This window comes from Eurosta solidaginis, chromosome 2, assembly GCF_040869045.1.
Source record: "Eurosta solidaginis isolate ZX-2024a chromosome 2, ASM4086904v1, whole genome shotgun sequence".
NCBI classification, from domain to species: Eukaryota; Metazoa; Arthropoda; class Insecta; order Diptera; family Tephritidae; genus Eurosta; species Eurosta solidaginis.
This window is the reverse complement of record NC_090320.1, coordinates 42862216-42885989: the sequence shown is the minus strand read 5'-3', so window position 1 is coordinate 42885989 and position 23774 is coordinate 42862216. Positions and strand designations below refer to the sequence as shown.

The 23774-nt window shown below is 36.4% G+C and overlaps 1 protein-coding gene across 2 annotated transcripts; it reads left to right on the top strand.

Moving 5' to 3' along the window:
* The first annotated feature begins 1286 nt into the window (after positions 1-1286).
* Positions 1287-23367, top strand: LOC137239615 (venom dipeptidyl peptidase 4). Of its 2 annotated transcripts, XM_067765127.1 has the most exons (9): positions 1287-1354; positions 1628-1841; positions 10278-10372; positions 10688-10818; positions 13566-14360; positions 14421-14619; positions 21656-22193; positions 22255-22469; positions 22537-23367. In XM_067765127.1, the coding sequence occupies exons 2-9, from the start codon at positions 1667-1669 to the stop codon at positions 22666-22668; spliced, it is 2280 nt and encodes a 759-aa protein (XP_067621228.1). In that variant the 5' UTR covers positions 1287-1354; positions 1628-1666; the 3' UTR covers positions 22669-23367. The 2 variants fall into 2 exon arrangements, with proteins under 2 accessions (XP_067621228.1, XP_067621227.1); XM_067765126.1 differs by having other exon boundaries at positions 1287-1841.
* The last annotated feature ends 407 nt before the right edge of the window (positions 23368-23774 follow it).

Genomic DNA, 23774 nt, shown 5'->3' with positions numbered 1-23774 from the left:
TACCAAAATTCTTTGCTAAACTGCCTTCCTTTCACCCTTTCTAACGCTATCCTGATAGCTCCGGGATAGACGGTTTGGGAGCAGCGTGGTAGCTGTGGTTGATTCCAAAAGCGAAAGAGTTATTAATTTGAAGTTGCATTGCAACCGTATGCCATGACCCATAGAATGGAAGAGGTGTTAGATAGAACGCCAACCCCACCAAGCTGATGGCGCTTCCACTCACATCATCAATTGGGACCAAAGTAAGCGAGCCTTGGGCGCTGATCAAATGTTTCCTTGGCTCGTGTGCTTTGTTGCATCGCGAGATTAGGCCCAGATTAGCAGATACTCACGTAAAACACTACACTCGATATCCTGATAATTACATGAGTTACGAGAATAACTCTTACCAACAATTTCTACCTTGGACTGAGTAGGCAATTAAAATGTAAAGTCCTATCAGACTAACAAATTTCACGCTCTATAAGTATAAGTAAGGTCTAATGAAGACCTCTTATGATGTTAAGCACGGAATGAAAGACAGTGTCGAGGGCCGATGGGGTTTATGAGCTGTATGATTTTGACGTATGTAGATACAAAGATAGTGCAACGAACAAAAGCTCAAAGGATACGCCGGCTCGGTAATCATATATGAATGGATAAAGAGGGTCCGGCCTACTGAGTTGAGACGCGTAGGTGCAGGAAGACTTGATCGCCATTGATATTCCCAACAGGCGTAAATTACAAATAAACATGCCAGTCACTTTTCGTTTCGACTTAGTCCATTTAGCTGCGTGCGGCCTACCCCCTTCCTTCTGCCCCAGCTTGTTTACTTTTTGGAAAGTATCTTTTTGTATTTGTGATCTTTCCAGAACTTAAATAACACTTTGACCTCCAGAAATTCGCCAATGTTTCACATCTTCTAAACGTAGTAGTCGCGAATGCTTACTGGGTTTATTTAAATTATACTCAGCAGCAGATAAGCGCTCATGTTTGAGCCAGTCAGCCATACATCATAAATTTCAATATCTTGTAAAACATAATAAATTGAAAATCGTAGCAGTTGTCATGTCAGTCAAGCCGAATTTAGTTTTACCGCCCCATTTGGATAAGCACTGCATGTGGGCGATACGTCATAGGCTTCAATTATGTTACCGGCTTCACGGCGACCTCGATCGCTCACATGCGTCGCTTACATTACGAGTGCACCTATAGCGTTGGTGTTTTCTTATCTCTGTCGTAGCTCTCATACTGATCGTGGCTTATCATTTTATTGCTCTGTAATAGCCCATGGGAGCTCAGTTGGACATGAGCAGTTCAATATAGCGGTTGTATGCTGTGCGTAAAGTTGTACACAAATCGCGTTTTGTAAAGTGTGAGTTTAGTCGGTCCTCATAGTGGGATTTGAGTTAAATTATTTGAAAACTAACTCGCTGTTTTGTTGTTCGAATGCACGACGCGATTTTAATTGATTCGCGTACTTTTTTTTCATAACTCGTGTTATAAGTTGAATACACAAATAAAAATTTAAATAATCAAATAAAAGTTCAGTGACGCGCACGAAGTTTCTGCGTTTGGATGAGTGATTTAGTTGTGTTAATGGGAAGTTAATTACAATATATATATTTTTTTAAATTTATTCAAGCAGTTCCTAAGTTATAAATAAAAAACAAATAACTAATTTCAAATGATATCGAAAACATATTTATTTATATTATTTTTGGCATTGATAAATGCAGCACAAGCGCGCCATTTACGTGATGCACAAGCGGTGACTTCGGACAAAAAGGTGCCGTGGGAGTTGAGTGAGTCGTTGACGGCGAGCGGACGTTTGCGCGGCTTCAATGGAACTTGGATTAATGGTAGGGGAATTTTCTCACACAGTACAAAAATGGGGAAAAAAACAAAAACATTATAGGTTGATTTCATAAACAAATGAGCCAAGATCCCGCATTCCGGAATTTTTGTATTTGTAATCGAATTTGAAAAAACATTTTGATGACGTAGCGCTTTTGAAATTTTTCGATTTATTACATTTATCTTATATTTAGCTACCAGTGTTCGGAGTATTTAAAACTGTTACCTGAGTCCTGAGTAAACGACTACGTCGGAGTAAAAATTAAATTTTCGGAGTATATTTTTTCTTCCTTTTTCAAATTGATTTGGTGGCTTGGCAAACCCTTCGATTGTATTTTTGCCATGAAATGTTTCTCAGCAAAAAAGTTATCTGCCTTATCAGATGCACATGGCGTCGGCCTAAAAGGTGTAGGATGACCAATTAATGCTCCCATTAGCACACCACATTCTGGAAGAAAATTGGTCTCTATCACCCCGGATATTTATCGCGAAAAAATATTATTATTATTATTTTCGGTTTACCATACCTATTTTATGCTCTTTTAATGACATAATGTTTAAAGACCGGGGCAGATTCCTGTAGGAACGATAATGGCGACCTCGTAACTGACGAAAAAAATTCTCGATCTACAAGTCCCTCATCATACCTGTCCTGATGTATGGCTCGGAATCAAGGAAAGTGTCGATGGAAGATGAGATGGCTCTTGGAGTATTCGACATAAATGTTCCCCGGAAAATTTATAGTCCTATACGTGATATCGACGGCGAGTATCGAAGGAGGTATAATGATGAGCTATGCGAGATTTCGCAGATATGACGATAGTGCAGCGAATAAAAACAGAAGCTTCGCTAGCTAGGTTATGTTATGTGGATGAACACAATACGCTCCGGCAATTTGTAAACAGAGGAAATAGAAGACCTTCCATGAGTTGGGAGAGGCAGGTGGAGGAAGATTTGACCTCGATTGGTGCTCCCAATTAGCGACTGTTATCGCAAAACAGGGTTAGCTGACTTCACTGACTCAACGCACTTCATTTTTATATAAAACTTTAAGAAGTGCTATATGTTGAATTTTGGCAGGATTTACAGATTGCGCCCGGACTCTGTTATACTATTTGCTTCTATTTTCATTCCGTACGAAAAAAGTACAAAAACTTTAAGTAAACTGTGAACAAACATGACTTAAGACACGAACAATAAATTCACGTAATTTCATCCAATCGTCACTTGTAAACAATCAGCTTTTCATACGTATATAAAGAAAACTTCAAACAAAATACATTAGGTAGTAATACTATTTAGTTTCCAACTCGACCCAAATAAACCTTTGAGATAAAAAATGTAGCAGGAGGTAAGAGCGGAGCAAAATACTCCGATTAGAATAAAGTCTGAACACTGCGTCAGAAGTGAAATCTGTTGTCACGCGTGACGTCACGCCGAAACAATTTATTTCGCAGCTAACTATGATTTTTTTGCTCTCTCATTTTTGAATGCGGGATCTGCTTATTGGTTCATAGATTGATTTATTGAAGGCTGCCGGTATTCATCCGGAAACTTTCATTATAAGCAATTTCATAAAAAATCATTTGTTTACTATTCTTCCGGAACACATGTTTGAAAGGTATTCTATCCAGTCTTGTACGTTGATTTTATCTAGGTACTGTCAGACGCGGAAGACTTCTCCTGCCTGAACTTTGTTTGTCTACAAACTTTTAAAATAATATAGATTCGTATTTTTCGTATTGTCGGTTAATCCTATATCAGATTCCCAAGCAAGAACATTTCGCGGTGCCATCCGGGCAGGTATTAACCACGTATGATGACTTAGACCTTATCTGCATACTCCGGGGCGAAATTTACATTAAAATAATGTTGGATTCACATAAAAAAACAATCTGAATTTCGCAATTTCTAAATTTAAAAGAAAAAATAATTTTCCCCACAGTAAATTATCGAATACCACTCAATACTTAAATCTTATCATCTCTACTACTGTAGTTAATGAACAACATACTTATACATATCTAATCTATTGTTAAATAGATGATAGTATTTTAAATTTAACTCATGCAAGTAAAATGATTAACTTTTATCACTAATTTATAATGCAATAAAATCCGTTCGATATGTTTTTTATTTAACTAGAGCTCACCCAGGGGTTAAAGTTAAACTACAACAGAGGTAACATTACAAAAAACAAATAGAAGAATACCTTCGTCGTCTTCAACTAATGCCGGCAACAACCGATTCCGACATGCATTTGTTTTATTATTGGCTTATTTTCTATAGCTAATTATCAACGTCGAGTTATTGATTTGTTATCGGTTTCTTAGCATCCTTTTATCAGCTTTTTTTTAATTTGTTATTGGCTCGTTATCGACGGGTAACAGATATGTACGTAAACGTTTTTATATTGAAATTTTACAACAAACCGATGAAGCGTTGATAGCAAATCCATAACACGGCGATAACAAATTGTTAACATTCCGATAAGACATTGATACCTTTTACATATCAAATCGATAACTTCTTGATAACTTTTCGACAAATAATCGATAACTTTTCGACAAATACCTAATCGATAACTTTTCGATTGAAAACCGTTAAGACTTCGACAACAAGTTGAAAACAGTGAGTCCAGTCTCAGTTTGACTTCCAATCCTCTTTTTCTTTCCTTTCCTTTCATTTTCATTTCGTCTTCATTTCCTTTTTTTCCTTTTCTTTTCTTACCCCGCAGTAAATGCGATAAGACTACGATGAATACGGCATAAGCTGCAAAGAGCTAAGCGACTTTAGCCAGTTTAGATCTCTTTGTATGGGTTGAAATAATTTATTTTGTCCTGTTTATTCCTGAGCGGGTAGTGTCTGACGGTTCTCTTTATACTCCTGCGGATATTGTCGGACGACAGATCGTTTCTCTACTCTCTTTTATACGATCATGGGGACTGTTTGACATGTCCTCTTTGTACTCCTATGGGTGGTGTCGAGCTGGTGCCGCTACGGGTATTGCCGTACAAATCCTCTTCATAATCCTTCAGGAACTGTAGAAGAAGTCTTCTTTGTTCGCCTATGAACAAGCTGGCACGTTTTCCAATTTGCGTTGTACACTTTTCAACCTTCCCTACAAATTGGCGAGACGAGATCTACATGCCTTATGCCGATTCCAAACAGCTTCTGAAAGGCTGATGAATTTTCACTGAGAAGCTTTTCATGGCAGAAATACACTCGCTGCCCCGCTTAGAAAATTTTTTTCTTAATTTTCGATGCTGTTTTGCCCGGGACTTGAATCCAGAACCTTCGGTGTGGTAGGCGTAGTACGCTACCATCACACCACGACGGGGAATATGGCGCTAGTATTTTAGACTTGGTAGAGAGTTTGTCATTATTCTAAAATAGTGCGGTTTAATTCCATTATTTTTTAATTAAATTTATGTATGAACTGACTAATCCCAACTGTACCCAAAACGGCCTTGAGGGCATCAATTATACCCCAATGTAGACAAAAGCGATCAACCGCAGACCACTCTCCTTAGGAATTAGTCGCATGATTTTTTGCAGGCTACGCATACGTTTACATTCATACCAATCCCACAAACTAGGTACACTACACCCCACATTTACATTCTATACTCCTCATATAACATATGACTTCCAAAGACTGACGAAAAAATCACTTTTTCATTAAAATTATTTCTCTTTTATTTAATCTTATGGCAATTTGTCAAATAAGCTGTCGGTTATATGTTCTTGTTTGTTTTTCTAATCTGAATAAAAATATAACCACACATCTAGACGATTATTAGTCTACGTGAATACCCCAAATGTAAATTTAAAACAGAAATTAATTAAAAAATGCAATTAAATTTTATTTATTTAAGTATAATCATTAACATTATAACTAAACTGAACTAAAGAAATAAATCTTTAACAAAATAAATAAAAAACTTTAAAACAATAAATCTTAATATTTAAACTTAAAATTAAACTAGTACATATAGTAGTACCGAAAAGAACAAGAACACTATAGCAAAGTTCCTTTGAATGAAATAGTGAGAATGACTTAGTTGACATTCAATCCATTTAATCTAATTAATCGTCACGGTGGGTTTTAATTTTGTCAATAAATATTTTGTGCGCTATCTAACTAGAAATTCAAGTACAAAACATTTTATGTTTTGCGAATACAAAAAAAAAAAACAATTATTAGAATTTTAAGCAAATTTAAAAAACCGGATGGTATGTAACTCAAAAACCTGTAGCTTTGTTAATAAATATAATATATACAGAAAGTACTTATACAAATTTTGTCGGTGATACTGCAAAACGTTCTATTTGAATTTTAAATTTTTATATTCAGTGGTCGATTACCTGGTATGAAATTCATTCTTTTTTCGATTAACTGCTTTAAAATAATCAATGATAAGGAATGGTTTGAAGTGGCACGGTTAATACTCATATGTACAGCAGCGAACAGAAAAACAGCAGTGGCAATTTTTATCAAATTGTTATGTTTTAAGCAGGGCTGCATACTAGCATTCATATTAGAAATAACGAAAAATGTGTTTTAATCATTGTTCGATATTTTTTCATATCTAAAAAAAATTTTAAATTTTGATTGTATTTTTCTTCTTCTTTTAAAATGAAAAAAAAAAACTTTTTTAAGAACAACTTTTATGAAAAAATTGATTTGTTCGACGAAAAAATACTTCTAAAAAATATCAAAGAGGGGGATAAAATTTGCTTAAAAAATTGTAATAAAAAATTTTTTTAGTCTTTTTTCTGTAAAAAAATCTGCTTAACGAAATATTTTTTAGCTTTAACACTTTAACTTAAATTTGTTCTTTTTGGATTTAAAAAGAGTGTTTCTTTTTATTTTTTTTATAATTTTTTGTTTATTCTTTTTTTTTTAACCAAAAATTTTTTAAAATTAAAATTTTGTTTTTTGCGTAATATTGCTTTTGTGATTTTTCAATGGGAAACGGTTTTTGTTCGATAAAAAACTGAATTCCTTCAATTACCGAAACTAAATGAAAAAAAAAAATATAAAAAAAATCCTTTTAATCTGTTTCCAGTACAAAACTTCTTTGTTTCACAAAAAAAGCTCTTTTCAAATGAAAAAAATGTTTATTAGTACTTCCCTTATGAAAAAATTGATTTGTTCAGCGAAAAAAATACTTCTAAAAAATGTTAAAAAAGAGGAACATTTTTGTTTTAAATAAAATTTAAGGTAAAAAATTTGTTTAGTCTTTTTTCTGTTAAAAAAAATGTGCAATGTAATACATTCTGTCAAGTGTTAAAAGCTTAAAAATAAAATTTTCATAATATAAATTAGTTTTTTTCTTATTTTCGAAAAAAAAATAAAATAATTTATTTAACTAAACATTTTTTTTAAAATAATTTTTGTGATTTTTCTATGGAAAAAGTTTTTTGTTCCATAAAAAAAACTAAATTCTTTCAATTGCCAAAACAAAAAAAAAAGAAATTTATTTAAGAAAAGAAAAATCCTTTAAATCTGTTTGCAGTGAAAAATATGCCCTAAAAATTTCTTTTGAATTTAAAAAACTTTATAAGCATTTCTTTTATGAAAAAAAAAAGATTTCTTCAACGAAAAATTGCGTGTTATGAAATAAAATTTTAGTAAAAAATTTGTTGCCTTTTTCTTACTTTCTGTCAAGTCAAATTAAATTAAAAAAAAAAAAAAAAATTTGTGTTATTTTCTTCTTTTTGGAAAAAAATTAAATATTTTTTTTAAATAAACATTTTTAGCTGTTTTTCAACGGAGTAAATTATTTATTCAACAAAAAAATACCATCTGTCAAACGCCAAAAAGATGCAATTTTGTGTTGAATAACAAGAAAACAAGAACAAAAATTTTCTTTACAAAAAAATTTGTTGCCATTTTTATGCAAAAAGAGATTTTTTCAACGAAAATAAATAAAAAGTTAAATAAGTGAAAATAATTTAATATAAAAAAATTGAGGCACTTACAACACTGAAGTGCGAAAAAAAATTGTCTGTCAAAAAAAAAAGATTTTTTTTTGGCATTTTTTGCAAAAGTTGATTATTTCAACGAAAAAAAATTGTGTATTTAAAAAAAGAGATAGACCCACCAATAAGTATACTGAAATGACCAGGATGCCAAGCTGAGTCGATTTAGCCATGTACGTCTGTCTGTCTGCTTGTTTGAACGCAAACTAGTCCCTTAATTTGTGAGATATCTTGATAAAATTTGGTAAGCTGGTATATTTGAGTGTACGATTGATCATTTGTCGGATCCGACTGGATTGGAGCACTGTAGCGTATATTATTAATATTATTATTAATAGGTCTGGAAGCACTGCGATCTTTGTGCAGATCTATTGTGCAAGACCTTTCAGTCTAATTTTGTATCTGGAGGCTCTTGATGTATCTAAGTACCTCTTCAGGCTTTTTACTCCATATCACATAGGGATTAAGAGTCCCACCACCTAGATGGGACAGTCTCTGCCTAGCTAGAGCGACGCATTCGCAGAGAATGTGAACCGGAGTTTCATCATCCAGCTCACAGAAACGACAAATTTGAGTATCAAATAGATTTAATTTACTTAGGTGATATCGTAGACCGCAGTGTCCCGCGTAGCACCCAGTAAGAGTTCTTAGGTCCTCCCTGCTTAGGTTAATGAGTTTGGCTGATACTTTCGTTGCCGGAAGTATAAACAGTTTGGCCTGCCTTTGCCCTGGACAATCAATCCAGTGACGTCTGAATTGTTTAGTTTCCCAGTTACTTATAGTTTCCCAGGTGTGTGCTTTTGTGAGTCCACAAAAGGGCTCTGGACCATAGAATGCTGATGCAGCACCCTGCTAGCGTATATACCCCATACAACCAATTTTTCGAAAAAGAGGGTTTTTTTCATTTATTACTCACTTTATCCGCTAGAAAATTGACACTGTTGTGTGAAAAATGTGTCAAGATCTGCATATATATAATATATATCCCTTAAAACCGATTGTACTGACAGGCAGTTTCACGTGATTACTTTCTCATGTTACAAGCGAAAAGCTTGAAAGTTCACAGAATATTTACATATAAGGCACACATTGTTGTTGGTCAGGCATTCTCATACCACCCTCGATGGTACCAGAGTTGAACTTAGGGAGTATATTGTAACGAATTTACTGCAAATCCTCTTATTTGCAACCTTCTGCTAAGTTCGAATCACTAAATGGTTGAATAAATAACTCCACTCTTCAATAATGCAAAATGGCCTTTATTAAAGTACTCAAACTGATTGATAGCTTAAACGAAACTGACTTTTTGCGCCTCTACTGTCGCGCCTTTTATACTTTTATTTCTCGTTGCATACTTCTAGGCTTTTCCATTCCAGAACTTACTAGTTAGTTATCATCTACAACATCACCAGCCACAACTACGTTTATAACTTCTCATATGCGCATGAGTAATACTTGCACAAATTATTGCCCTCTCTTGTGAGCAAGTCAGATAAGATATATGCATGTGTTCGTGCGTTGCTTCTCTGCGGCGTGTACGTACATATGTGTAGACATAATGATTGAATTATTGATGTGCATCAAGTCACTGTTTAGCATCGGCTTATAGATGATAGTATCGCTTAGTGCTGCTAATATTCGTTACAATATGTTGAATTCTCTAACCGCAACAGCACCACTCATCATTCTGTCTTATCTGGGATGAAGTCAAGCTTATTAAGGATTCAGGGAAATCCTAGATGAGAAAGGCCTTTGCCTTTGCACCTTGCCCGCAATATCCACCGGATGTATGTTCAACATTGTATTCAAGGTACGTGTTTTTCTAAGAGCGCCGCTGGTACCAATCCACGCTGAATGTTGTAATTTACATGTACATATATGTAACATTATGGTAATACTCGCCATGTTAAGTGTGCCCCAGCACTACCCCACAATACAAGGCAACCGATGCCTCGCTTCCTCTAAATATGCTCTCCAGGACAGTTTCCTGTTCAATATAATCTCCATATACTTAACCCTATAGCCGAAGTGATGAGGTGGTAGCGGGATCCGCCTACAAATCGAAAGGTCCATTTAGTAGTATTACTCAAAAGAAGTGGTGAATTGGGTAGACATTCTCACAGACGGGTTTTGATACAGATATTTCTGAGGTACTGATGTTATCAAAATAACTCCAAGGTCAATAGATTAATCGCTGTTATTCAAACGTTTATGTTGATATTTGTAAATATAATATAAAAATAGTTTAAAAAAACTAAAACACACGCAAATATGGTCCCGTTTTAGTATCTACGATCTACTTAGATATTTGGTTTCATAGCACCGTAGCACAGCGAGTCTTCAATAATTGCCTCTAGATGGGTCTAACTCTCCCGCCTAGCCTAGAGAGTTACAAACAAGCATACATACAAGTGAAGCTAATATAAGCATGTTAAAAATTTATATATTTCTAGATGCCGAATTCGCGTATAGAGCAGACGATGGTTACCTCTACAAATATAATGTGCCAACCCAACAACTTTCACTAATTCTACCACCAGCGATATTTGTGAGTATATCGATCGGCTAAGTGCAAGATCTCGTTATCATTGCAACCGGTTGGAAAACATGTTATCTCAAACATAGGTTGGAGAATATTTTTATAAAAAATTGCTCTTAAATAGCTCCAACTTAGGCTTCTGTCTCCTTTATAAGCTGAACTTACAATGTGAGACATCTACTTCCAACCAAATGCTCATTATTTTTTGAGCGAATTCTAGTTAGAGAGAGCTTGAGAGAAAGCGTTTTCGAACCGGTTTTCAGTGCTTCATTTCACGTAAAAACCTTCATTGACTAACCTTATTTTGCAAAAAAAATTTTACAGGAAGTTTATCCGGCTGATTTAACTATTACGTTCTCACCAGATAATACAAAATTACTCATACGATACGACACCGAAAAACTATTTAGGCATTCAGTTATAGCTAAATATTCATTACTGGACATCGAAACCAAGTAAGAGAAGAAATGACACAATGGTATTTTTCTAAAAAGTGGCATCGTGTAGATCATGTAGTTCAGCTCGTCTAGTTCACTTTTAATTTGCATTTCAAGGTGAAACTGGACACAAGATATCCGTTGGCCATGTGCGCAGAATCCTTTATATTCTAGGCTTTGGACATTTCATGCTAACACATGAAAATACCTCCATTTCTCCTTCCCCCACTTCATCACATTTGTTCCGGAGGCAGCGGTTTGTTGCTGCGTGTTGATGCAACATGTTGCTAAGCATTTACTCGGCATATTCACTTCTGAGGTAAAAAACTATAGAAGGACTAAACTTTAGAGTTGAAGTGTTTGTATCCTCCTCCTTTGTATATTACCCATCTCACCAAAGACTTCTTGTCTTCCCCTATTCTATAAGTGCAAAAAAAAGAAAATTGCTGAGCTATGCTGGACCAAGGAAATACTGAAGCAATGTCAGCAGAGAGTCCTGTTGCTCAGTCATATTGGACACAGTGGAACAGTTTACAGTAGATATTCGGGTGCCTTGCATTGAATATGTAAAAGTGAGGCTAGTCAATGTAAGAGGAAACGGGTAGTTGTCCTAATGAAAAGGATCCCTGGCGTTCTTAGAATCGCGAAGCCGTTGAAGAAAATGTAGAAGAGATTCTATTGGATTGGTTGCCGACAGTCGGTCACAGAGTGGATTACAAACTGCGACGTTTGCATCAGAGCAAAAGGCCCAAAACGCGAAGTGAAGGCCAGATGAAGCAGTACAACTAAAGTACACAATTTGAGAGGATCGCCGTGGATGTAGCTGGTTGTTTTCCTACCAGCAAATGCGGAAACGAATACGTACTGGTGGTTTTGATTGATTATTACCCTATTCTAAACCAAGAACCCGAAGCCATTGCAGAGGTGTTTAAAAACAATTGAGTTGCAAGTTATGGTGTGCCAATGGAGTTAAATTCTGATCAAGGCAGGAATTTTGAATCAGCTGTGATACAAGATGTGTAAGACATTGAGCACTCGAAAAACTCGGAAAACTGCATTGCATCCTCAGTCCGATCGTTCCCGAGATGGTCGGGCTTGTACTTTAGTGGTGCTTATTACCGGAGCGTACCGGATCCATCAATATCGATAATACTCCACAAAACCTTCGGGGAGCGCCTTTATCGCTACAAAAAGAACAACATCCGCAGTCCGATGGTATGGTGGAGAGATTGAATAGAACCTTGTAAGCGCCTTTAAGACAAGTAGTGGACAAGTTTCATGAAGATTGGGACACACACATTTCCTTATTCTTGAGCGGCAGTGCTTAAGACAACGGGCCAAACCCCTGCAACTGCAATTTGTGACAGTTACCTTCGACTGCCAGCTGACTTGAAGTTTGGTATCAATTCCAATGCGGGAAGAAATGCCAAGAAATCTACTAGTATCTTGGAGGAAGAAATGAGAGAAATACACTATATTTAGCGATAATTATCTATACTTAGTCCCCCGAAGCCTAGAAAAAACTATTGTTACTCTTTTCTAAAGTTCTAACTCTGTTGTACTGGTTAATTGAGTGCTATGTGTAAGGGGACCTTATCTCAGCAAATGATTTAAGAATGTCAAAATTTATTTCAAAATCTATAAATTAAGTTTAAGAATGCTTTGTAGCTGTATTTTTTTCCACAGATGCCCTCTCTCAGCTAAGATAGCGCTTTGGAAACGAACTCTGAGATGCGAGGCCTTTGAACATTTGGAATAGTTCTACTATTAGTCTGTTTCGAGTACAATTTATTCTCAAAGTACTCCTCTACAGTTAAGCTAGAGCGTTTCGAATCGGCAGCAACGATAGCGCTTACTTACACTCAGCTAATCCCATGCATTTACAGTTAGCATTTGCTAAGACTCGATTTTTTGGGTAAAACGTGCTTATTAGCTTTTGTAACAAAAACAAAAAAGTAGTATTTCCAAAAATATGTGAGCCTTCACGGGACGTCTGGCAGATGTGAAATATCGAGATTATTTTCTAAAAGTAATATGCAGAAAAGAACAGAGGTTTCCCAAAATTATCCTGGAATGACCCCAAACGACCCGAAGTGACCCCCAAATAACGCTTGGAGCCCCTAAAATCATCCCGAAATGCGCGGGAAGGGGCCCCGGATAGTCCCAAATTCATCCCGAAATTATTACAGGAAGAGCCCGCCGAGTCCAAGAAGTCATCCCAAATGACCCCTAAAATAGCCCGGGAAGATGCAGAGGAGTCCTTAAATCATCCAAAAAGTACCCCCTAATGACCCCGAGAGAGTCACCAAAATGGTCCCGAAATAGCCCTAAGAGGATACCGAGAGAGTCCCCGTAATCAAGCGAAATTACGCTTTAATGACCCCGGGAGAACCCAAGAGAGTCCCCCAAATAGTCCCGAAAGGTTACCCATATGCTTCTGGGAGGACCCCGAGGTAGTCCCAAAATTATCCCGAAGCTACCCCCATATGCTCCGAGAAGATTCCGAGGGAGTTCCCAAAATCATCCCGAAATGAGCCCCAAATTACCCCGGGAGGACCGCGAGGAAGTCACCAAAATCATTTCGAAATGACCCCGAATCGCCCCTGCGAGGACCTCTTGGGTTAGATTTAGTAAGCGTAAATTTTACACTATTGATGTTTCACATCAAAAATCGACTCTGAGCAAATGCTCTCTTTTTATGCAAATGCTTTATTACCTACGCGAGTGCGAATTTTTTTCCCATGCCGCAAACTATTCCCTTTCAGAGTCGAAACCAAAATCCATGGTGGTGAGAAGTTGCAGTATTGTAGTTGGTCGCCTTCGAAAAATCGTCTGGTTTATATTTACGCAAATAATGCTTACATCCATTACGAAGATGCTACAGAATTGCAGTTGACGAGCGATGGTGTGACAGGTATTATTTATAATGGCATACCCGATTGGGTATACGAAGAGGAAGTACTCTCGAGCGGCAGCGCAATTTGGTGGTCCAAGGATGGCACATATTTGATTAGCGGTTTCTTTAATGATGTGGATGTGAAAACTTTCAAATATCAAATCTACGAAGATAGATATATAAACAACTCATTATTTTATTATCAATATCCAGAAGAAGTCGATTTGAAATATCCAAAAGCTGGCACACCAAATCCAGTTATAGGTTTGCGCTTATTCGATGTGGACGCTAAGCAATTGGAAGCGATTAATATTACGGCACCGGTCGATATAGTCACTAAAGATCATATTCTGCAATATGTGGAATGGATTGATGGTGAAAGCGTGTTGTTGGTTTGGCTGAATCGTCGTCAAAATTTGGCTACGCTACAGCAGTGTAAGGTGAAAGGTGAGTGCAAGGAGCTGATGCGACTGCAAGATACCGATGGTTGGAATATGATGGGTGCACCACAATGTGTGGCAAGTTATTGTATTTTTTCTTATTGGATTGATGATTGGCAACAGGCATGGAAATTGGATTTGTCCACTGGCAAGAACCAATGGCTATCACGCGGTAATTTTACTGTTATTCAAGTTTACTTCTATGATGACGCAGCAGATGCGCTGTGAGTACTTATGTTGTCGTTATAGTGTGAGCTTTGAATTAAAGTATTCTTTTTTTTTAGTTATTATCAAGCCACCCTAAAAGATAAACCCTTTGAGCTTCATATCTTCCGCAATAATGAATGTTTGAGCTGTAATTCACGTGATCAAGATAATAATGTGTGCAGTCATGCTGATGCTAGTTTCAGTACAGATTATACATATTATGTATTGAAATGTGGTGGACCAGGTCCTGCAAATATACGATTGTTTGAGACAAAGGTAAGTTGAAGTAAAAATATTTATTCATTCGTCAATACTGCTTAAGTTGTGAAGAGAATCGCCTGAATGGAACACGTATCAGATTCCACCACAACACTTTCGCATTTGAAAATCGAATCATGGTATTCCAATAATACACAACAATCTTTCTTTAGAAAGCTAGACTAAGTTGGGAGGACGCTACTACCTCTTTTGGAAACGTCGTACACCGCAGAAAGCTTTGTATATATATATTTCTCGTTCTCTAAAGCTTTATGTTCTTCCTGCGCCCAGATACCGTTTTTTGGCTATGAGTGTGGTTTCTACAAAGTTGCTAATTTTTTTGCCACTCTTCTGGGCCACTCGGCATTTTTGCTTTCAGTTCCATCGTGAGCATTTGAAGAAGGTATGCTCAGTCATTGGGCGACTCTTCGCTCGAGCATGTGTCAGTTCTGTTTGAAGAAGGTGTGTCCAGAATCGTCGTCTTCAACATATTTTTGCAGGTACCCATGTCCGTAAAGCATTTGGGTAACGTAGTAAGTTACCTAAAAAAAAAGCTTCGGATGCTCCATGCTTCAACATCCGTGATTAGTTACGCTATCCATCTGCCTTGGTGTCCATTTTCCCATCGTACTTGCACCCCCTTAACATTTCTTTTCTGCTCTCATTGCTTAAGAGTTTCATGCGCTCTTAATCCGCCTGTTTTTTCAGCTAATAGCTTGAAAGGTCAATGGGGATTAGGGTTTGTTCTGGCATCCACTTGTACGGCTGGTCGTGGAACAGTGCAATAACCGAAGGCTACTCTCAAAGCTGTTGTTCGCTGTACAGATGTTAGAAGCTTACAGCGGTTCTTCCACTGAAATACGTTTTCCCACAGCACGGAGCCCTACAGTAATGTAGATATGTTGATATCCATTCGCAGATTCCTTTTGCGTTCTGTTGTTCCTCCGATGTTTGCCATTATTGTGCTTAGCAACGATAGCTGATTAGATGCCTTCTTAGTCGCATGTTGTGTCCGGAATGTTAGTCGGGAGTCTAACCTTAGTCTTAAATAGCTGACTACCTTTTCGATGTTCCGGAGAAGTTTTCGAATCCAAGTTTTAGCGGGATATGCATCTTTGATAAGGGTATCCGACTGAAAGCCGCACGGGTCTAACCACTCCTATCATGATCTGATTGAGCTTTATGCGGGCTTTTTCTGATCCCTTGGGTATCCAACTAAGAATAAATCGTCGGTCATTTTAACATTGAAAATTTCATCATAGCTGACATTCCAAATATTCAAACCGAGAATAGATACCTGTTCTGTCCGCATGTGACTTTCATGGTCCATATGCCCCCATAAGTTTGGTATATAGTGATACGAAGCTTTCCCAGTGAGCTACTGATGACGCGATGTATATAGCATGGGATTCGGAATTGCTTCTTAAAGGTAGCCTGCATATCTGATCGTATTCGACTGAGGTTTCAAGAACGACTACTCACTGTTAATAGTGACAAAATCCACTTGAAGGACGGTGTCAAACAGCTTAAAGTTGCGAGAAGAAATATTATTATTAAATCTTGTCACAGGAGTACAGTAGTCGGCCCTGCCAGGGATGAAGTCGAAGACGGTCAGAATGCAAGAGCGCTCCTGATGTATGGGCCTTCCTACCCGTGAACTCTAGCCATGTACCAGCATGCTGTCAAGACTAGTTCTAACGTACTTAATTCTGTCAGACAGCACCAGCGGAATTCATGATGTTCATCGCCGTTAGCCAATCCGAAAGATTTAGACCACCTGTTCACAACATCCAGTTATCCTTCTAAAACTTCGATTACTGTTTTCAAAAAGGACTGCAAGATTAACAACATAATCCAACAGTTGGCAACCCCTCCTTTCTAGATCCGGGAGCAGGTCTTTCATAGCAAAGAGCCAACCAAAGCAGGGTAGAATGAACGTCTTTGTGGCGCAATTACTGACGCTGAGCCGGTTCTGCGCCAAGTGGTTGTCTAAAATTTTGAGCGGTATGAAGTTTGCGCAGGTACGAACATAGTGCAACGAATAAAAGTCCAAAGGCTTCGCTGGTTAAAAGAAATGAAGACCATCCGTCCAAGAAAGTATTCCCATCGACATAAACATGCAGGAGGAAGGAAGGAAGAGACCTCCATTAAGTTGGGAGAGAACGTGGAGGAAGACTTCATCTCGTTTGGTGCTTCTCGTAGGAATCAGTTGCAATGATCCAACCTATCATACACCCAGGCCCGACGAGAGGGGGGATGGGGGGATTCCCCCCGGGCCGGCGATTTAGAGGTATTAAGACATTTTTTTTTAATTCAGGAGAGTCTTTAGTTGTTCCATGTGCAAATTTTTTGCCGAATTTCAAAAGCAACAAATATTGATAATGATTTTTTGACTGGGCCTTCGAACAGTGAGGAGACAATAAAAACATCAAACAAAAATGTAAGTTTACATGAATCCGAAATCGCAACGTTTTCGTGGTGACACTGATAAAGGTTCATCCTCAAAAAGTCTTCCAACAATACCACCAACTCTGTATCAAAGTCCAGATTATTTAAACGACATCGATATCGGTACCCTGAATAATGAGTTTTTGCGCTCTGAAGAAGTCAACAAAATAACTCTTTAAGGTCATCAAAAGTATCCTGATATTATAAGCTTTTATTTACATTCACTTGGCTGTTGTCTGTAATCAATGCCTCTATTATCGTTTACAACTCAACTCTGGTTGGGTTGAAATTTCGCAATTTGGTATTACAGATTACAACTCAACCTGTCAAAAAAATGTCGGTTGAGTTGTCTAGTCTAACAACTTTTTGTGGCATTACCGTTTACAACCTTGTGTTGGTGTAGTTGTCAAAGCCGTCAAAATCTTACAACTGATTACTAGCAGTTGTCTCATACAATTTTGCAGTTGTTTTGACAAAATGTAACGTTTTACAAGACGGTTCGCCACCTGATTTTTAACAAAAATTTTCAATGTTGGTATCAAAAGACACGATTCGACCACAGATTTAAGAAACTGAAAACAACAATTAAAAATTTTACTTCTGTCATATCATTTCGGTTCAAATTTTCATGTGGTTGTTGTATTTCGCCATATTTTTTGTACACACTAATGCAGAAAGGCGTTAGACCCACCCAGGGTTATTTTTACAAATCTCTGCCAAAGGCCGCCAACGCAGAAAGATGTTCTGTGCAATAAAACTGTGGATCGAACCTCATATTTCGGACCCTATCGGCCGATTTTGTGGGTTTTTGTAAATATTTTTCGATAGAAAAAAATTTTAATTTCCGCTTTCGAATCCTAAAAACGGACATCGAAACGTGTCTTTTGATACCACCTTTGATAAGAGTTAGATGGTGCAAGGGCTCATAAAACGTTACCACAAAAAAAAAAAAAAAAAAACAAAAAATTTAAAGTCGGTAGTTAAACCTTTTTTAATCAAACAATAATCAACAATTTTGTACACATATATGGACAAAAACAACGTTTAAACGAAGGATTACGTTGAATAACTTTTTGAATTTATGGAGCGGCATTCCGAAGTTGGACGAGGCTGGCCGCAGTTCGGAGGCAGCCAAAATAGGTGAAATTATGCGACCGTGAGTACCATTGATACTACCCACTACACCTGGGAATCCTGTTTTAGAGTAAAATACAATTTTTGCTGTTTGGGTTTTAATTCACATGGCACAAATATGCTCCTCAATAATATCTAACACCAGTCCAACACCAAAATCATTTCCACAGCATTTTTGATAGCTGCCGTCAGCAAGGAATCGGAGTCTGGCGCATAATTTTAAAATACGAACGCGTATGCAAAATGCTTCCTTTGAAATCTGCAAATAACTTCATGAGAAGCTCATCATTTGTTACTTAACCATTTTCTCACTTGGTGCTTGGTAGTTCCAAGGGATTGGAATGATCACGCGAATGTTTTCCGTATTCGCGACATGTCAATCACCAACATTTTCGCCATTATAAAATAGATTTTCATATAATGTCCGTTTTACTTTTATATTGTAAATGTGTGGCGGTGCAGTTCAAGTTTTCAGAACAAAAGTGTTGCTTAGCAACTAACATTTAAATTTTATATTGTTCAACAAGTTTTCATAGTTGAGTCAGTCATTAAATATTTTTCATTGTGAAAGAATAAAATACATTTATATTTAAATTTCAATAGGAAATATTTATTCTTTATTTTCCTATATTGGTGACCCCGATAAAAGTTTAACGCGTATCTCATAAAATGCTTCGAGATGAAGATCAGCTCGTTACCCTTCGCGTAGAAAATGAGGAGCTTCAACGACAAATCGACGAATTTCCTCCACAAATTGATCAGCTGTTCATTTATCTGTAAAATCATCACTTTCTGAAGTTGGCAACTAAATTCAACTTCAACTGAAATAAGTTGTAATTCGTAATACCAAACAGGAGTTGAGTTGTCTGAAAGTTGAGTTGTTTTAAATACAACCCAACTAAGTTGAGTTGTATACCGTAATAGGGGCACAAATCTTGCAAGTTAAATTTGATACACCACGCGGTGTCCGATTGAGCTGAAATTTTGCACACATGTTTAACTCCGCTGATAATGCAATATTACTTTGCGAGAATTCGATAAATTAATCGATAACAGAGTTATCGGTAAAGATTTGTATTCACAAGGGAATGAAACGCAGGTAACTTCGCTTTGTTTGTGTATGCAACAAACGTAGAAGTTAGGCTGTTATCGCTAAATGTTGCATACTTTTCTGCGCACTTGATTTTGTTTTACAGGTTTTTGGCGGTGGAACAGAGCAGAGATGTTGTAAATGTAGTTGTAAACTGAACGCGACATAGGCAAAGTCGCAATAATATATGATTTTAAGTTAGTTAACATTCGAATCGTAGAACTTGACTGTTGATGCATTAAAAGAAATGGATAGGATGAGAAACGTTACAAATAACTAAGTAAAGATTACATAACTAATTTAAACAATATTTTACCCTACTAAAAATTAAAAAAAATTCATACTTAAATTAAATTTAAGAAAAAAGCTTTTCTAAGAACGAGTTTATAGAAATTTATGCAAAGCACGTGAGAGAAACTACATATATTAGATCAAGGCAAGAAAGCCCAGTATTTTGCTGTTATCGTTGATGCTATGCCTGATGCTAGTCACGTTGACTACGTTCATTTTGCGCTAATTCGATTTCAATTCGAAAGCAACAAATTTTACAATTCGAGAACGGGTTTTGGCTTTCTTTAATTGTAACCAAAAAACTGGTCAGAAAATCGCGGATTTAATTTGCCATACTCTAGGTAAACATGAATTCCCATTAAAAGATTGTCGTGCACAAGGGTACGATAACGGCGCCAATATGAAAGAAGCTTACAACGGAGCACTACGTCACATTCTCGACAAAAACTCGAATGCTGATAACTCGCCTTGTGCAACCCACAGTCTCAATTTATGTGGTGTTGATGCTGCAGAATGTTGTACGGTTGCAATTACTTTCTTCGGAGTTGTACAAAAATGTTTTATTATTTTCAACAGCACTCCACAACGATAGGAAATCCTCAAAAAAAAGTACCGAGCTCTCTTCATACTCTTTCAAACAAAAGCCAAATTTGACTGCGCAAGCATAAGGAGATGTTACCGGCATTCTCAAGTACATCAACAAGTTCAAATATATCTTGCTGTCCTCAATTTGGTTCAAAATACTAACTACCATTAATGAAAGAAACGTGGTCCTCCAAGCTAGAGACGCCACCATAGATGTTGAGGCCCGACGGAGCGTACCGGATCTGTATTCGGCAAGGGACCATCACATCGATAACACTCCCCAAAGTCTTCGGGGAGTAACCTTATCGCTACAACAACAACAACAGGTCCGACATCTAGATGCCTTATTCGCTGATTTGAAGTTGATCAGGAACCAATGGGAAACAATTTTAAACGGATGCAAAACAGTTGCTATTCAATTGAATATCTCGCCAAAATTTCCGGACATTCGAAAGAGAAAACACAAAAGACGTTCTGAAGATAATTTAAATGAGATGATTACGGATGATTTAGAGTCTGATTTTAAAAACAATACATTCCTGGTGATTGTTGATTCGGTAATCACTGGCATTACTGAACGATTTGCAGCTATGAGAAATTTGAGCGAGACGTTTTCCTTTTTGTGGCATTTTGAAGGCATGGATGAAACTACGGTTCGGACGAGCGCAGCAAAATTTGTCGAAAAATACAAGTCGGCCATTTCTCAAAGCTTAGAATGCGAAATAATTCACTTGAAACACATTTAGAAGCAAATTTTGATAAAGGTCTGTCACTCTTGGAATTGCTAAATACCATCTACATATGTTCAAAATCTGTATACAAATTTCCCCAACATTTGTGTTGCTTTACGTATCTTTTGCACTATCTGTACCTATCACTGTAGCTAGTGCAGAACGTTCCTTCAGCGTCCTTTCAAGAATCAAAATCTTTCATAGATCGTGTTCATCTCAAGAGCGAGTTTCAGGACTTGCCACGCTTTGTGTTGAATCCGTTTTGGCAAGACAGTTAAATTTTGATATTATTATAAAAAATTTTGCAGCGAAAAAAGCAAGAAAAGCCAATTTTTGATATCCGAACCTTCTATATTGAATAATTAAAATTTATAGTCATCATTAAATTTATCAGAAATGTATTAAAATGTTACCAAATAACTAGAAATGATTATTTGAAACAATGTGTGTCTGTTAAAAGAGAATTTTGTTTCTACGTTACAATAAAATAGTATAAATAGTAAATATTCTGTGTTAATTTAATTTTCAGCTCTTAGTCCAAAAATCATTTAGTTGATGTGGCAAACATTTTTTTTTGATGTAATCCATCAGTAATGATTCATGAATGAGACGTCATTAATTCAAATTAATCAAATGTATTAGTGGATTTTTTATAGGGGGCCCGTAACTTGTTTAGTACCAGGCCTGGATTTTCTCTCTACGGCCCTGCATACACCTCTCCTCTATTTTTTCTTCAACAAAAAACTTAAAACTCTAACTAAACTTTCGATTCCAGACCAATCGCGAAATAGTCGTTTGGGAAAACAACAACGATTTCCGCCAAATCTTTGCAAATAAACTATTCCCGAATGCCACCTATTTAAACGTACCGCTAGCTGATGGTTCACTGGGCGCAGTCAAGCTACAATTACCACCAAATTTGGACAAAACAAAAAAATATCCAATGATTGTTAATGTTTATGGTGGCCCAAACTCCGTGCGTGTTCACTCCGCTTTCACCACTGGCTATAATTTATTTGTAACAACAAATCGTGAAGTTATCTACGCACAAATCGATGGACGTGGCACTGGTTATAAGGGCAAAAAACTACTCTTTAGCGTTAATAACAATTTAGGTGATTTGGAGGCACAAGATCAGATTTATGTAACGAAATATCTTCTAAATCTATATCCATATATCGATAATGAACGTGTCGCTATATGGGGTTGGAGTTTTGGTGGCTACATGACGCTGAAAACTTTGGAATATGATACAAAGAATGTATTCCAGTGCGGTGTGAGTGTAGCGCCGGTGACATCATGGTTGTATTATGGTGAGTTTTGCATTCGTACAAAGCCTATAGAAAAATAACGGGTTTTACAATTTAACAACAGACACAATCTACACTGAACGTTATATGGGTTTGCCAACTGAGAGTGATAATTTGGCTGGTTATTTGAAGAGCAGCGTTTTTCAAAAGTCCATCGATACTTTCAATGTTCATGATCTCTTATTGGTTCATGGTTCGGCCGATGATAATGTGCACTATCAGCAATCGTTGTTATTCGCTAAGAAATTGCAGGCTGCTAATATTTTATTCGATGAAATGGTGAGTTTTGAAATACAGGGTGGTTCATGTATCTTGTAATAATTTTTGTTTTTACTTCACTTCACAGACTTATACCGATGAAAATCATGCCATAGGAAATTATTTGAATCATCTTTACCATACAATTGATAATTTCTTTATCAGTTGCCTAAATTTGCATGTGCGTGATGATGAATATATTGATAATGAGACAAGTTAATGAGTTTATCATAAGACTGGCAAGTGCAGAATTAGTTTGGTGAATTAAATATATAACAGCGGAAGTATTAATAAGCTTGATTAATTTATAAGCTTGATTAAAGCTTGATTAATTTATTCCATCGCTGTTTTTATAAATAATTTATAAACTTTCTACGTAAATCATTTATTAAGCAATTATTATAACTAAGTAAGTTCGCAGTTTTCTCCTCTCTGAATTTAGAATTTTTTCTATAAATTTTGTTACATTTTTGATAAACGTGTTTGAGTTTCGCGTCGATTCAAATATTACCCTACCTTATCAATTTCATTCATATTCGTAATGACTTTTAATTTAAATTTGAAGAAGGATAAAAAATTTTCTTGAACAAAAGATTAATTCATAATTCAGTGACTGTTTTTTAATTGCGTAATCTAATTATGAAATAACAAACAATCAAAACAGTCAAATAATTCAAAATAATCAAATAACTAGATTTGAAAATAATTAAGTAATTAAATAGATTACATCACTAAATATAAACAAGTAGGAAAACATTTAAAAATAGTTATTTAATCAAAACAATCAATTAACTAAAAGTATTAAAATAATACGAGTATTATTGAACCCAATGATAACCAGTTATTTCGAATATTTAATACCTCTCAAATAATAATAAAAAAAAATTATCGCATAGCTGATATAAATTAAACAACTAAATTTAGTTTTATAATCAGTAACCATCAAACAATCAAAGACTAACAAACATTGGGGTAATTGCGGTTAAATGGGGTAAAAAATGTCGGCAATATTAGAAATTCACGTAGATAGCATTATGCTACCGACTTTCTTACACCCAAAAATACTAGATATGACGTTCAACCAAGGAAAGTTCAGGACCGTAACAAAATCCTCAATCCCTCGCTCGTAGCACTTGGGACAAAGACAAATGAACGCTCATAGCCACTTATAAAACAATCCTATAAGGTCGTCGAGCCTAAAAGAAGCACACTGGTAGAAACTGCGGGCCCCTCAAAACACCGCGCTCAGAACTACCACGGGAAGTCTTCTTATAACACCAGAACATCATCTACACAGTGAGGAGAGAGTACTTTCCATAAAGGAGA